This window comes from Coturnix japonica, chromosome 2 (genome assembly GCF_001577835.2).
Source record: "Coturnix japonica isolate 7356 chromosome 2, Coturnix japonica 2.1, whole genome shotgun sequence".
Lineage (NCBI taxonomy): Eukaryota > Metazoa > Chordata > Aves > Galliformes > Phasianidae > Coturnix > Coturnix japonica.
Window position 1 is genome coordinate 124,994,408 of NC_029517.1, and position 16,671 is coordinate 125,011,078.

At 45.1% G+C, this 16,671-nt stretch overlaps 1 protein-coding gene across 1 annotated transcript; it reads left to right on the plus strand.

Moving 5' to 3' along the window:
- Positions 1-1,805: 1,805 nt before the first annotated feature.
- Positions 1,806-15,511, plus strand: SQLE (squalene epoxidase). The gene is made up of 11 exons (XM_015856273.2): positions 1,806-2,519; positions 4,317-4,569; positions 5,135-5,315; positions 7,606-7,702; positions 9,851-9,964; positions 10,704-10,875; positions 11,103-11,198; positions 11,717-11,859; positions 12,395-12,491; positions 12,660-12,747; positions 13,674-15,511. The coding sequence occupies exons 1-11, from the start codon at positions 2,232-2,234 to the stop codon at positions 13,864-13,866; spliced, it is 1,722 nt and encodes a 573-aa protein (XP_015711759.1). The 5' UTR covers positions 1,806-2,231; the 3' UTR covers positions 13,867-15,511.
- Positions 15,512-16,671: the final 1,160 nt, after the last annotated feature.

A 16,671-nucleotide genomic window follows, 5' to 3' on the forward strand; every position in this document is an offset into this window, starting at 1 on the left:
TGTTTGTTTGAATTGGAAAAGAAATCCACAGAAATACCATCTTATTTACAGTACTGTGAGCAGCAAAGGATACTTCCACTGTAAACAGGAATCTAATCATGCCAAACATAGCCAGGGATCAATGAGGAGAATGGGAGACAGGAGGGATGTCTTGTGGTGTGTTGGCTGGACAGGTTTGGGACACATCTGAGGCTCCGACAGATGCACGTCGGGGTGTCTCATTCAAACCCAGCACCTTATAATTGCTTTAATCCCCTCCGTACGGAAGTAAATGACTTGGGAATTACATAATCCTGACAGATGCTTTGCACATGCACCTCATCAGCAGAAGGTGATTTATTGCGGTGGAAGTAGGACAAATGTGTTATTTGTTGTTCCAATTAAATCTAATGGCAGCCTGCAGCAGCAGCGACACCCCAGCTCCCTGTTCTCTACCAGCCGTGCGTTATTGTCCTCACTGTTTGCTGACTCCATCACCTCCCTGCGCACTGAGGGGCAATGAGTGGCAATGAGGGGCAATGAGGGGCAATGAGGGGCAATGAGGGGCACTGAGTGGCACTGAGGGGACTGAGGGGCACTGAGGGCACTGAGGGGACTGAGGGGACTGAGGGCACTGAGTGGCACTGAGGGGACTGAGGGGCATTGAGGGGCATTGAGTGGCACAGAGAGGCACTGAGGGGCACTGAGGGGCACTGATGGCACTGATGGCACTGAGGGGCACTGAGCGGCACTGAGGGGCATTGAGTGGCACTGAGGGGCACTGAGTGGCACTGAGGGGCATTGAGTGGCACAGAGGGGCACTGAGGGGCATTGAGTGGCACTGAGTGGCACTGAGGGGCACTGAGGAGCACTGAGTGGCACTGAGGGGCACTGAGGGGCACTGAGTGGCACTGAGTGGCACTGAGGGCACTGAGTGGCACTGAGAAGCACTGAGGGGCACTGAGGGGCACTGAGGGGCATTGAGGGGCACTGAGGGGCACTGAGGGCACTGATGGCACTGAGAAGCACTGAGGAGCACTGAGGGGCACTGAGGGGCACTGAGGGGCATTGAGGGGCACTGAGGGGCACTGAGGGGCACTGAGGGGCATTGAGGGGCACTGAGGGCACTGAGTGGCACTGAATGGCACTTATGGCACTGAGGGGCACTGAGGACACTGAGTGGCACTGATGGCACTGAGGGCACTGAGTGGCACTGAGTGGCACTGAGGGGCATTGAGTGGCACAGAGGGGCACTGAGGGGCACTGAGTGGCACTTAGGGGCACTGAGGGCACTGAGGGGAACTGAGGGCACTGAGGGGCACTGGGGGCACTTAGGGGGCACTGAGGGGCACTGAGGGGCACTGATGGCACTGAGGGGCACTGAGGGGACTGAGGGGCACTGAGTGGCACTGAGGGACACTGATGGCACTGAGGGGCACTGAGAAGCACTGAGGGGCACAGAGGGGCACTGAGGGCACTGAGGGCACTGAGGGCACTGAGTGGCACTGAGGTGCACTACGTTCCCACTCATGGCCCCCTCCCCGCCATCCTGCAGGCAGCATCGTGGTCGCTGTGTATTCGCGGCGGTCCCGTCTCCCCGTTACCATGGCAACTCCTCTCTCCCGCCCCTCCCTCCGGCGTCACATCGCACTAGGATCCCGGCGCTCGCAAGCCCCGCCTTCCCCGCTCCGTGATTGGTCGGCGGGCCATAGCGCCATCTCAGCATAGCACCTCTGATTGGTCAGATTCGGCTGAGGCCCGGGGCGCGCGGTACCTGCCTGAGGCTGGTCAGTATCTCATTAGCATAGCCCCGCCCCTGTCCCGCTGCCCGCATCTCATTCCCGTCCCGGTCCATCGGCCGGTTCCGCGGTGCGGGGCGGCCCGTCACCTGAGCTGCGGGGCCACCAGCACGAGGCGGCACCGCCCGCAGCGCAGCCGCCCCCGGAGGAGCGGGTTGGGCTGGGCACGGCAACCAGGAGCCGCCCAGGAGGCGGTGGGCAGGGGACGGCACCGAGCGGCTCCGTGAGCATCGCGTGGGGCGGCGGGGGCTGCCGGCTCCGGGCGCTGCGGCCTGATGGAGGCGGCTATTGCTGCCCGTGCCTCTGGGGCTCGGTGAGCCGCTGTGCCTGACCGCCGTACCTGCCATCGCGGGGGAGTCTGTGTGGTTCTGTATCTCTGTTATCCGTCTATTGCGTCAAAAGCCATTTTTGGGAGCTTCAGCCGACGTCAGAACTCCGGCAAGCGCCCTCACCATGTGGACTTTCCTGGGCATCGCCTCGTTCATCTACGTGTACAAGAAGTGCGGGGACCTGATGAGCTACGCCAACAAGGAGGTGCTGCTCTCCGCCGTGCTCTTCTTCTCTCTGGGCCTGCTGCTCTCCTATCGCTATCACTTCCGTGCTCCCCGGCAGCAGCAGCAGCAGCAGAAGCCCCACCTGGGGATGCTGTCCCACGCCCTCTCGGCTCTGCCCCTGGTGGGTTTCTTCTGGGCCAAACCTGCTGCGGGGTCGCAGCGAGTCGAGCAACCCAAATCCAGAAAGGTACGTTCGGGTTGGACGTGGCACCTGGCTTGGAGTTGGCCCATGGGAGGACAGTGGAGGAAGGGCAGGGAGGGGTTGTGTTTGCATCCTGTGGGACAGACATGTCATGTTTTGCATCTCATAATGGGAGAAATAGAGATTTTACAAAGGCGTGTGAAATGTGAGTGTTCAAAGAAAATAACGTAGTAATGGATTATTATACTAGCAGAAGGGTATCTCCAATTCCAGTCTGCTCTAGACATTAGAAGATCTTTGCTTGTGAAGAACCACAGAGAGCTGGGACTTTTTGGCCAAGAGAAGAGAAGGCTCAGCAGGAGGAGGATCTCACCCATCCAGGAGCACTTCTGTGCTGTGCAGGTGACATGGCACAGGTACGGGTTGCCCAGAAGCAGCAAGGTCTCCTTGGAGATCTCCAAAAGTCGCCTGGATGTGGCCCTGTGCCCTCTGCTCTGGGTGACCCTGCTGGAGCAAAAGCTGGGCCAGATGGACCTTGAGGTCTCTGCCAGCCTCAGCCATGTTGTTAATTTGTGATCCTCTTCTTGTTTCTGGATGAAAGGTATCCATTTAGACAGCAGGACACACAGCAGTATGGGCATCATTCTTAAAACCTTGCTTGTATAATAGCTACAGACCCTGGGCTCGGTTACTCAGCCTGTTCTACAGTGATAGTGTAGAGCACCAGGCTTTCAGCTGGAGTTTGGCACGAGCCCTGCGATCTACCACCAGTAGGTGGATATGCATATTCAGTACATCGCGAGGTCAGCGCTGTTTGGCTCCTTGCCTGGGCACTTCTGGGCCTTTTCAGCTGGGCACTGACCACTTGTACAAAACAACTTGAAGCTGTTTTTGGATGCATGCCCTATGAGTTTCTTGTTGTTGTTGTTCTGAATTTATTTTTCTGGTAAAAGCCTCCTTCCTGCCTTTGCCACAGTTTCTTGCTTTTCTCGAAGTTGTGCAGTAATTTTAAGGTCCCTTGTTACACTGTAGCTACAGACTTTACACCACGACACTAGAAATCCTGGTGTCTGTTCAGAGGATTCATTTCACAGATGTAAATGTCTTTTTACTGCTGTCAGCACTGCAGTGAATTGGACTCCATTTATTCAACACAATAAGGTTAGAGAAATACATTTTCCCATGGATATGACTGTTTCCTTAATTGCTAATTTCAGTAGGGATATATATGTAGGTGTTGGATTGTTGCTTTATAGATAAGAACATGCGGCAGCGTTGGTTTACTGCCTTTTGTAGGAACTCAGCTTTCAGCATATGTGAGACTCCGTCCGGTTGTGTTAATGGTTTGTCTGCGATCAGGAGGGCAGTTTTAACCTAGTGTTTCTGCTTGTTTCTTTTCCCTCCTTGATTCTTTGTATCATTATTATTAGCCCGGGCAAGTTTAGGTTGGATATTAGGAAGCACTTCTTTACAGAAAGGGTAGTTAGGTACTGGAATAGGCTCCCCAGGGAGGTGGTTGAATCGCCATCCCTGGTTGTGTTTAGGGGCCGTTTGGATGTGGTACTCAGGGATATAATTTAGTGTAGGGTTTTAGAGTTAGGGTTCTGGTTAGGCTGTGGTTGGACTTGATGATCTTCAAGGTCTTTTCCAACCTGGGTAATTCTATGATTCTATGATTATAGATGATTTCTTTTTAAACAAAGCTAACCTGGAAGATGCATCCAGCCATCAATGGGCTCTCAATCTGCTGGATGGAAGTAGAACTAGTACAAACTCAAACCCGTGCAAAGATTATGGTACGCATACATCAGCACATCTAACTCTGGATTTTTCTTTCTACAGGGTAAAAGAGAAGCAAACGTCTCAGAAATGCATCAGACGGAGGCAGCTTCAGTTACAACATTATCACCCCAGTATGATCCAGAAGTCATCATTGTGGGTTCAGGTGTCCTTGGGTCTTCCTTGGCCACGGTGCTCGCCAGAGATGGAAGAAAAGTGACTGTAATAGAGAGGGATCTGAAGGAGCCTGACAGGATAGTTGGAGAATTGTTGCAGCCTGGTGGTTTTAATGCACTTAAAGACTTGGGTCTTGAAGGTGAGTGCATTTCAAACTGTGTATATGTGTAGATATATGTATAAAACAACAGTTACTGCACTCAGTTATGTTTTTAGATAAGGCATGCCTTATCTAAAATGCAGGAAAAATTAAGAAGGTAATTATCTACAATGAATAAAAGGAATTAAAATTGCTTGTGCATTTGGAGTATCCATTTGCTATTTTGAAGATTGTGTTTTTCACACAGAGGCTGGTGACACACTGGAACAGGTTGCCCAAGGAGGTTGTGGATGCCCCTTCCCTGGAGGCATTCAAGGCCAGGCTGGATGTAGCTCTGGGCAGCCTGGTCTACTGGTTGGCGACCCTGTACATAGCTGTTATGGTTTTGCACACTCTAGAGAGTACTCCGTGACAATAGCAATGGGGTTGAAGCTACGTGATCATTGTGGTCCTTTTCAACCCAGGCCATTCTATGATGATTCTATGATATTCTTTCCTCAGCATATTTTAATTAGGATAATTGGACTTCATGTGAAGAAATAGTTTTAATAAATAAGTCTTTTAAAAGCTTTCATTAACTCATCTGCTGGCTTTTGCTTTGCAGGTACAGTAGAAGGTATTGACGCACAAACAGTACATGGTTACATCATTCATGACCTAGAGAGCAAGTCGGAGGTAGAAATTCCTTTTCCAACATCTGAAGATGGCCGCGTGGTGAGCGGAAGGTCCTTCCATCATGGCAAGTTCATCATGGGACTCCGAAGGGCAGCCATGGCAGAGCCCAAGTGAGTCACAGCCTGGGTGCTGAGATGCTGGAGCACTGTTCCCAGTGTGAGATTCCTCGGCCATTTCTTTGTGTGCCAGCACAGGGGCTCCAATGAGCAAGGCTGAGAGAAAACAAGAGCTGGAGTTACTCATTCTGTTTTCGTAGACATATTTATGAATGGAATATGCTTCTTCTGTTAGCCTTCGAGACAAGTTAACTTTTAAATGTATGGGATTAATAAGGCTTCAACTGGAAGGCTTGGTGCTGGCTGCTCGCTGTCAGAGGGCAGTCTGAGGTTAAAAAGTTGATTCTCTTAGACCTGTTACTGGGTTTGGTGTTCTACCAGAAGCGTTCACCTCAGGGTGCAATGCACAGAGCTTCTTTTGCCAAGAAATATGTGACAGACCTTGCCATCATTTCTTCAGATGTGTTGTTTGTAGCTCATGGAATCAAATTTGTTTTACATATGCATGTTCTGTAATTTTTTTATGGCTAACAAGAGAGCAAAATAGCTGGGAAGGAGCACTAAATAACCAGAAAGGGCTACTCCCAGTAACAGCTGTACATCAGGAAGGTGCATCCTATTCCTAATGAAATAAAAAGCGTTTGATATTGCCTGGTATTAAAAGAGAGGAGGAGGAAACGTTTCATAAACCAAATAGGTTCTAGATGCTGTTTCTGAAGGGTGGATTGTTTTATTTCCACCAGGAATGTTTATAAGGGAAGTACGGAAAGTATCTTCTTACATCACGCTTCTATTCTGAAGTGGAAATGTGCTTTATTTTATCATATCTTTTATAACCTATGAACGTTAGCACTAAAAGACAGCAGCTGTGCAGTACAGTTAGGATCAACGATGACTGCATTTAATAGCTATAAGAGCTAAGGCTTTCCTGGTTATGGCTTCAGGTTCAGTGAAATTTGGGCACCTCAACGTGTGGAAAATTCCTCGAGCTGTACAAAAATCCTGTCAGTAGAAATTTACAAGAGCCTTGAGTTCAGTGGTTGAGCCTTGAGTTCAGTCCTTACCCTTTCTTCTACTCTTTCTTCATTCATTTCCTGTATGTTTTCTTCCCATTTTAATGACAGCACAGGAAACTGCATGTTACATCAAGGTACAAGAGAAATGAAATACTCTTGGTAGTGCTGTGAAGCTTTGGTTTTCATCTCTCAACTTGTGCAGCTAGAGGGAATAATGACTACTCAATGTATTCTCTTCATCTGCTTTAGATAATATGAACTTCAGATGAGTAAAATTAATTCCGTAGAGGAAAAAGGCAGGGTATCATTAGTTAGTCATTTTTATAGTGGGTTAGAACCAGAAAAGGAAATAAGCACTTAATCAAGTTATGGCTATAAAAGAAATATAAAAGCCAGTAAGATCTGCAGAATGCTGATTCACCTGCTATTAACCTGGTAGGTTGCTACATTCTCTTGCTGTTGAAGTTCCTGTTAGGTGTGTTTTCAATCGCTTTGTTACCTTGGAGGGCCTAAACTCTCAAACTGACTTATTCTTATATAGAACTTCATCTAATTTCTCCAAGTTTTTGTATTCCACATGGATGTGAAAGCATTTGTGAAGCAGAGAAAATGTGTTTATTTTGAGCTGCAGGGTGTGAAGTGCTGGGATCGTGTCTTAACAGCTCAGATCCAACAAGAGGTTTCAGAGGAAAGAGATACAATTTGTGAAACCCAAATAGCCAAAATTTGAGATGGATACAAGGGATGCTCAGTTTGAAGTGTGATCAAAAGCACTGTCAGAGCTTTGTCTCTGTACTAAATGGGACAGATTATTGAGGACTATTCTGTGTTAGTTAGGAACATCACATCTACCTTGCTTACATGTTAAGTATTGAAGTGCTGCTTTGGATCTTGCTTCTGTCCTCTGTGTGGAATTAGATCTGTCGTGTTCTGTCAGTTTGCCCGGCTGAACAGTGAGAAATGCTCGGCAGGGCTGATTTCTGACTGCTTATGTTGTCAGACTTCTCTCTGCTCATCTCCTTTGGCCAGGGAAAGCCTAAAGTGAAAGCAGAGGTTCTGCTTGGTGGTAGGGTGTTTATGTTATGCACAATAGCTTTGGAATAGTCTCAAATGTCAAGCAGTGTTGAACTGAAGCTAATGACGAGCAGTGTTTGACATTTAACGTGGCTTCAAAAAGTGTTGAGGAATCTTTGTGTGCTGCATTTAGAGCGAATATTGTGGCAGAGGCAAGGTTATTGAAAATCACACTTTCCTTCTGTGCCTAATACGATGTAATGTCAGCATCCTTAATCCTCTTCCCTCCTCTTATAAATTCTGTTTTATTTCAGTGCAAAATTCATTGAAGGAACTGTGACACAACTGCTTGAAGAAGATGATTGCGTAGTGGGTGTTCAGTACAAGGACAAAGAAACCGGGGATACTAAGGTGAGACAGTTTTCTGGTCTGATCTTTGTTGAACTACTGTGAAAATAGAGTTAAGTGTGTGTAGCATTTAAAAAGCACTGCTATTTCAGAGCTCTGGTGCAGAAATCTGCAATTACCAGAGAGATGAAAGCTTTAATGGAGGGAGATTGCTTTCAAGTGGATGCAGTCCTGGCATATGGAAATTCTTGTTGTAACTCTTAGTGCTTTTATGATAACAGTTCAGTTCTCCAGAAGCACTGCTGTTGTTTCTTCTCCCCTTAAGTATCCATATGTTTGGGGGCTTAAAATATTTCAAAGTTACTGATGGAAGAAATAATACGTTAAGATTTGTACTTTCTCTGTTTAAAAGCATCTGTGTTTCAACATATGCTACCTCTGTTGAGTGAGGTGTCTGGGAGTCAGGAGGTAGGTGCCTGTTCATAGAGACAGCTCTGCCCAGTCATCTTTTGGGTCACAGAAGGAGAGTTCTGGCCTGTTCTGGTTGTGTCACTGATTTGATTGCTCTCTGCGTCAGCTAAGGCAGAACTGCTGGCTGAATGTTGAGAAATGGAGTGAACTTATAATAGCTTTAGGAGAAGCTGATGCAGATAGAACGTATGTACTGAATTGTGGATGCACGCTCCAGAAAAGCCAAGAAACACTTTAAAATTACTCCTCCAAGAGGAAGGGGGAATAATAATCCTGCTCAAGCATAAGGCATTGCAGTTCATAGGGTGTGCTGGGAGTGGGGAGCTGTAAGACAGCTGAGGAGGAACACCAGCCTCGCCTCTTTGTGAGGTACCTGGAGGCATTTCCAAGCCTTGTTTGGTCTGCCTTTAATGTCATGTGGAATGAATAAATAAGTAAAATCCACTGTGGCGGAATAAGCCGCTGAATCACACGAGTGCTGGAAAGACAGGATTTGGAGATGGGAAGGGTTTGTTTGTGGCTTTATTTGGTGGTGTTGTTGTTTTTGGTTTGGTGGTTGTGTGTCTTGGTGGTGCTTGTGATTTTTTTTGTTGTTTTGTTTTCCCCTACTACCCAGTGGGCTCAATCATCTGAAATATAGGGGTCATTTTGATGGGAGTGCGTATTTTGCTTGGAGATGTATTCTTAAGCTTTATGTATTCATGGATTTCATTGCTATAATTGTAAGTACAGCTTGTTTGATAAGTATTAGAGTGACCATTGTTCTGGCCTGAGCTATTTGTGAGAGCATGGGTGGTATTCTGAGGGCCTTGAGGTTCCTGTCTGTACAGAGGTGATAAGCAAACTCACTGAGTGCTGAAGTTCCATACCTGGAAAGTGTTGTATTATTTGCCAGCTTAGAGTGCCCCTGTTTCATAGCAGTGTAGCACCAAGAGGAGCCCATTCCAGGCAGGGATGTACACTTGCATTGCTGTCTCACCAAGTGCTTCTGTCCAACAATAAATCATGCTCCAGAAGCGCCAATGAAACATGGCGTGCTTTATCCTGGGTGCTTCAAAGGAAAAATTATTTCTTGTTTTCTGCTCCTGCCAAGGCCAAAGACTAATGTTCATCTTAGATCTGTGGTCATTATGTACAGTGATATAACTGCATGTGACAGCAAGAAAGCTGTATGTAGAAGGAAACATCCATCTCTAAATGCTTTCTAGTTCTTTTCTTACTATATAATAAAAATAAAATGCTTATTGGTGATCTGAAGCATCTGCTCCTGTTTGAAACAGGGTATGAATTAAACATTAGGGATTCGTGCATATATTCAGACTGAACCTGATCCATTTCTCTTTTTTCTCTCTATACCTGTTGTTTCTGCTTGTAGCCCCCAAGGTTGGTAGGAACTGCTCGGAATTTGCTGCTTGTTCTTTTAATAAAGATCTGGGCATGTGAACTGCATTTCAGTTTAGTACACATTTTACACTAGAACATTTTAGGCTTCTTGCTTATGTGTGATTCTTCTGTTCGTCTCTTCCTGAAGAGCTTTATGGGCTGAACACAGCAATCCCTCTGCTGTTCTGGTCTGTTTTATCCAAGTTCTGACACAGTCCCTGTAGCTTTGTTACATGTCTGCGTGTCTAAAAGAAGCTGATTATTGTTTTGAACAGCATCTAACGTGCAATTGAAGAGGTATTTCCAGCTGTTGTGGGAAAGGAAAGTGTCCGATCTTTTCTCTCTTTTACACTACAGGAACTTCATGCACCACTGACGGTTGTAGCTGATGGACTTTTCTCCAAATTTAGGAAGAACCTGGTCTCCCAAAAAGTCACTGTTTCATCCCATTTTGTTGGTTGCATTTTGAAGGTAACTTTTGCGTATATCTCTCTCCATATATATAATGCTGTGTTATCTGTCTGCATGCAGCAGCCTCCGCCCTCTTGGTGGTGTCCCACAGCTGTTGGTGCTGCTGTGAGCTGGTGGCTCTGTGATGGTTCAGCACATTGATGGTGCCCCAGGTGTGTTGGCTCTGCTGGATTCCACAGGGTCATTGTCAGGCTTTTGGCTCTTCAGACATTTATATATCTGTGAACCAGATTATTTTTCCTAAGTGGATATTGAGGTTAGAAGTTAGATAAACATCAAAATCTACATTTAAAGCCAGCATCTAAGAGTATCATTTCTCTGTAGCTGAGCAAGAGAGAGTTAAACTAGCTGGATTACCTGGAGTATTGCCTGGTTCTGGAGCCTCCGACACAAGAAAGACATGGAGCTGTTGGAGCAGGGCCATAAAGATTATCAGAGGGCTGGAGCAGCTCCTCTGTGAGAACAGGCTGTGCTTTTCACATGGGGTTGTCTACGCTACAGACTACTGTATGTCATTCCTTTCCATAACTTCCTTTATGGAAGTAAAAATGATCGTATGGAAAGCTTCTGCATTCTTCTTTTTTTTCCTTGAAAATATGCTGTTCATTGAAAGAAAAAAATAATACAACCTTAATATGATACAGGATTTTATTTGAAGTGTCAGAGAATGATTCTGTGTATCCGAACTTTAATATCCTTTCATTAACTGATTTCAATCCTTCTCCCTCTTCTTTTTAAGGATGCACCACAGTTTAAAACTAATTATGCCGAACTTGTTCTGGCTAAAACTAGTCCAGTGTTAATCTATCAGATTTCTTCAACCGAGACTCGGGTCCTTGTTGATATTCGAGGAGAAATGCCAAAAAACCTGAAAGAATACATGCTTGAGAGCATTCATCCCCAGCTGCCTGGTGAGTCTGCTTTGTTGGCTCGTTTCATCTCCACTTCCAGAGTTTACTGTCTCAGTAACCATTCACCCTTCTTAGATGACACATCACATAGCGGATTATTTGGTTGACCTTATGAGGTTAGAAGTTTGGAAGGAATATTTCTCTGAGAAGAGGTTCATATGGTCTGTGTGTGGATTATTTAAGACTCTGTCAAATAAGTGTAACCAAAGAACCTTGTTTTTTTGCAGATCACCTTAAGGAACCATTCCTAATAGCAGTTCAGAACGATCGCTTAAGGACTATGCCAGCAAGCTTCTTACCTCCTTCAGCTGTTAACAAGAAAGGTGTGTACTATGAAATAAAGAAGATGGAAGGAAGGCATTAGAAGCATGTGGGACTTCAGGCTGTGTTTTCACAGCTGTGTGTTTGTTGCTCAGTACAGCTGCCTCACTCTGTTATTCAAAATAAGTTTGAAAATGCATGTTTGGCACAGTTTAACAATAATGTTTATATCGATGCAAGACTTTTTATATCTTAGCCTGCTTCGTTTTTGATTTCAAATAACTCAGCGTGTCGTGCTTTTGTAAGTTTGGTCTCTTTCTGAGGGGAGAAAAATGGAAAAAAAATACCTTGAATTTTATGCCTGTTTTTTGACACATATGGATGCGTTTGCATAAGGGATTTTTAAACCTGTTAAAGCCATCCTTCCTCTTATTTCTTCTTTATTTCTTGCCGGTTTCTAGTTGTTGTTCCTTCTGGGAATAAATTCTCGGTAAGCTGGGAAACAAAGTACAGGGTCTGAGTACTAAGATGATATGGTAGTTGTGCTGTAGCTCACTCATCTTTTCTTTCTTCTACCTAGGAGTTCTTCTTTTAGGAGATGCATATAATATAAGACACCCTCTTACTGGTGGAGGAATGAGTGTCGTTTTAAACGATGTCAAAATATGGAGAAGTTTGCTCCAGGATATTCCAGATCTTTATGAAGATTCTGATGTTCTTAAGGTGAAACTTTACTTTGGACTTAATTTAGACAAACCTGGCTCCACTTTAGATGATGCACTTTAAGTTGGATACACATGAGGGATGTGTTAAGTTATAACTGAGGCACAGCTGTTCTCAACTCTTCAGATATATAAATCACATCAGGCATTTGTCACTGAGCAGAGCTGTGACTTGTGAGTGCTGTGGCTGCGAGGCAGATTCAAAGCTGCATTACTGATGTGCCTTGTTTTGCTTAAGTTGTGCTGTGCCTTGACAGCATGCTTTGCAAGGGTAGTGTCTGATATGTTCCCAACCTGGAAGTGTGGTTTTTAGTGTACCCTGAGCTCAAGCAGGATGGATTGGAACCATTACCTTCTGCAAGTTGAATTTGGAGTATTGAGCATGCATAACTAGTTTGTCAGTGGGCATCTTAACACCACAGTAATACGTGAGAAGACATTCACGTGGATTCTATGACTCTTTTCACCTACTTGAAAACCTTCTCAATGATATTCTGTGTTGTCTAATAGAAATGCATTATTTTTTCCTTTTGCAGGCCAAAAAAACATTTTACTGGTCCAGAAAAAAGTCTCATTCTTTCGTAGTGAATATTCTTGCCCAGGCACTGTATGAACTTTTTGCTGCTACAGATGGTAAATATATGTATTTTAAAATAACTTCTGATGAATTCAAGTTTGTTGAATGCTGAATGAAAGTTTGTTGAATGCTGAAGTCCTTGATTTTATACCATTGTTTTATGTGCTCAAATTTTTCCAGTACCCGTTGACTATATTTGTGAGTGATTTTAATTCATTTTGTAGATTCCATGCACCAGCTAAAGAGAGCCTGTTTCCACTACTTCAGACTTGGTGGAGAGTGTGTCTCAGGTCCTGTCGGATTGCTGTCTGTGTAAGTTCAGCATCTCTATAATAGCTGATGTGGACCAGGTGAAGTTTTGTGAACTTCTGTTAGATTCTGCTTCGCACCCAGTCAGTCAGTTTGGTGTGAGGAGAATGCTCCATGTGAGGCAATGTTTGTAGGATTATACTGAGGTTGGAAGCCTTATTAGAAGCTTTGAATACTGCCTTTTTTAGCTGTTTAAAAATGCCTCTGCAAACTGGAGAGGCACTGGAACAAGTTGCCCAGAGAGATTGTGGATGTCCCCTTCTTTGATGCATTTGAGGCCAGGTTAGGTGGGACTTTGAGCAACCTGGTCTTGTAGTTGGTGATCCTGCCCGTGGCAGGAGGTTGAAACTACATGATCTTTAAGGTCCTTTTCAACCCAGGCCATTCTGTGATTCTATGGCAAGTGGATGGGAGTCAGTGTGGACCCTTCTGCTCATTCAAACATAGGAGCTGGTGGAGATGTTTCATGCTTGACAAGTTGAAAGTAGTGATGGATGAGGTCTCCCACAAATGAGCAAAAGGAAGAGAGAAGCACGTACTTGTCAGGGTGTTCTGAACGCTCCCCTCAGGCTGGAGAATGCTCAGTAAATCATTATTTGAACATGTAAGAATGTGTCCATTTGTCTCTTTGGAAAGAGCTAAAACTGGTAGGGTTGGTACAGGCTCTCCTGGGAGATGGTAAAGGCAGATTCGGACTACTGGCAATGAAGAGAAAGCAGAGGTGTATGTTGGCCATAGCGCCAAATGTAATGCAGGTGTGCAGCAGCTCCAAGAGTCAGGGTTTGTTCACAGCTGAGGCAGCAGGTCCGCAGCTGCCTAAATCAAAGTGCTGTTGTATTGTGTATAGAGCCCAGTCTGGGAACTGACAATTTGTCTGTGCTTTTTTATCCTGTTTATTGACGTGTTCTATTTCTTGCTTTCTAAAACAGGTTATCTCCTAAACCAATGGTGCTGATTGGCCATTTCTTTGCCGTGGCGTTGTACGCCGTTTACTTCTGCTTTAAGTCTGAGCCATGGATCACCATGCCTCGAGCCTTTTTCAGCAGTGGAGCTGTACTTTACAGGAGCTGCTCTATAATATTTCCACTTATCTACTCTGAAATGAAGTCCCTCATCTATTAAAGTCCAAGGGGATATGACTGGACAAAGAAAACATGAAGATCACGATGCCTTTAATATCTTTGGACATGTACTGTTTAATACTGTATCATGTTTTCTTCTCTTCAAAATGCGATTTCCTTGATTGGGATTTGACTTAGTTTTGGTTTTGTGGTTATATACATATATATTATATGTAAATATTCTTTTCTTTGCAAATAAATTCAAAGAGGAGTTAGCTGTTTACAAGGACTGTAAGGACGTGTTGACATATTGCCAGGTCTGTCAGAATTTCATTCCTCGCTTTATCCATTGCAGAGTGCACCACTAATATTAATAAACTGAAGAGTGAAAACTGTAAAGCACACGCTGCTATTATCCTTCATGCTTCTTTCTGCTCAGTAGCTCCATAGGCTGCCTTCGTTTCTGTGAAATACTATAAGAAAGTCCCTGATTTGGGCCTTTTCATGAGGATTTGCTTCTGTTCTCTTTCAGTTGCAGCTGAGGTTCTGTTATACCACCGCTTTAAAGGACGCTGCAAAGGATTGCAGGTGTTGCAGTGTCGCCATGTCTGCAGTGTCACTCGCTTTTGCAAATGCCACAATGGTCTTCTGAAATTGTTCTTTACAGCAGAATCATTTGAAACAAGTCATAACCAAAGCGCACTCATGGCGGCTGCTGAGCCCAGGTACCGAAAGCACAGTTGTGTTCAAATTTTTTCTTCCCATCTTACTTTGTTCTAAAAACTGAGTTTTGTTTTGCTTAGTTTGTGACTAAGTGAAGGTTAATCCCACCATTGACATAAGCACAGCAGCCAATTATCTACTGAAACAACTGGAGCGCGGGCTGTTTCCAGTAGACACTCTTCAATATTACTTCAGAAGATCTGTGAGAAGAGATTCAGGTGTCCTTGTAATACCTGAAAGATATCTTTCCTTGTAGATCTTGCAGCACACTACTTGAGAGTTGGTGTGTTGTACTGCTGGGCACTATTCCTCTCTGCATTACCTTCACCACTTGACTTTCCTTTGTTCTCACGTCCTTCCATTTTCCCTTGCCTTCCATGCAGTTGCTTTGTGTATCACCACATGGCTCTCATATTCTGGCTTGCCAAACCAATGGTGTGTCGGTATGGCCCAGAGCTCGGAGAGCAGCAGCACGTCGTGTTCTTCTGTACTGAAAAACTTGGACTATATGTTTTGGAAATGGCAGATTGCATAAGCTGTATATAAATATACATAATGTGTTGGAATGGGGAAGGGGGGGCGGGGGGGAAAGAAATCGATGGAGAAGATTTTTTAGTGTTTTATTTGATGGATATTTCAAATGACCGAGACTTTTCCAGATGAGACAAAAAATGTATATTTTTCTAACCACGATCACTTTTGATATCTGTATCACTTTGATAGCTATAAACATGCTCACGGAGCATGCAGCCTTCTGAGCTGAGCGCTGAGCATTTCAGCTGCCGTTATTAGCGGTAACGAAATGATGCCCCTGTTGAGGGGAAGCAACAATTTCAGCACTTGGGACAGCTCTGGGAAGATGGGCTGCTCTTGCAGTTCCCATCTGTAATATTATTTACTGTCAGTCTCTTTCAGTTCAAGGATAAACAATCTTGAGCCAAATACACACCCTCAGCGAACTGAAATAAAAGGTTATACCTGTAGATTTCTTTTCTTGTGTATCTCTGGATGATGACTTTAATTAGGTCTTAGGAGAAACTACCACTGTGCTTAAAAGTGCTTAAATGTATACATGATTTTTTTTCCTGAAGCCAGTGCCTGGCTCAGTGTGCAGCTGATCAGGCTAAATATCATGGGTGGAAGCTGCTGCTGCGGAGGGAAAGATCTTCAGTGCGTGTCTATGGAAGAGCAAAGTGAAAGTGGTGTCTGAAAGAGCCAAATGTGGGCAAGAGAAGTAAAGCTGCTGGTGCAGGAGCAACGTCCACAGGTAAGAGCAAGGTGGGAGCCTTCTCCAGCCAGAAGTGCTATGGAAGCTCATTCAGACCCTTAAAATATTCTGCTCTGCAGCTTTAGAAAAGAGGAGTGCATTGTTTCCTGTAGGCGTGAATGATGTGTTAACACCTGAGGAGCACGGGAAGCTTTACACTTAGACTGTCACACTGCTACCTGCAGTGTATGTGGGGTGGGAGCAAGTACCAACAAGCAGCAATTGCTGTTCCCCATCATCTGTATTGCCCAAGTTCTGCTGAATAGTGATGTGGTTTTGAACAGGCACTCTTGAGTTTGCTTACGATCAGGTTGTGACACTGTGTGCAATGCCAGCGATGTATTGAGGGTTTCCAAACATCTGTGGAAATCTGGGAGGAAAGTAAAGGGGGGAGAGGGATTGTGAAAATGGATTGCTCCATTTTGTGCAGAGAACAGCAGTGTGGCAGTTTCAGTTATCCAAGGTACTAAAAGGAAAAGCTGGTGGGGTGTTTTAAGAAGTAACCGAACACCATTGCTAATTGTGAGCAAAGAGGCATAAAGCAGAAGCTGCCTCTACTCGTGTCCAGCTATAAGTGCTCAGGAATGAGACCCCGCAGTCCCCATGGCCCTCCCTGGGCTGCTCAGTTTGCAGCAGCAGTCAGAAATGGAATGAGGCACTGGGAGCTGTCAGCGAAGGGATACAGAGGAAAAAAACATGGGAAACACAACTCAGCACAACATCAACCTTTGCACCAGCAGCTGTACGTTGCAGCAGGCTTCGCTGGGGGCATTTTCAGAGGCTGAAGAGATGGTAAAGAGAGGACATGGGTTTGGGAGCCAGGCTGTGAGCACATCTGCAATCCAAGCACTGAATAACAGTGCTTGTTAAAAGCAA

Coding starts and splice junctions, on each gene's coding strand:
- SQLE (XM_015856273.2), top strand. CDS start 2,232: ATGTGGACTTTCCTGGGCATCGCCTCGTTCATCTACGTGTACAAGAAG. Junction 5,316..7,605: donor GCAGCCATGGCAGAGCCCAA/GTGAGTCACAGC, acceptor GTTTTATTTCAG/TGCAAAATTCATTGAAGGAA. Junction 9,965..10,703: donor TTGTTGGTTGCATTTTGAAG/GTAACTTTTGCG, acceptor CTTCTTTTTAAG/GATGCACCACAGTTTAAAAC.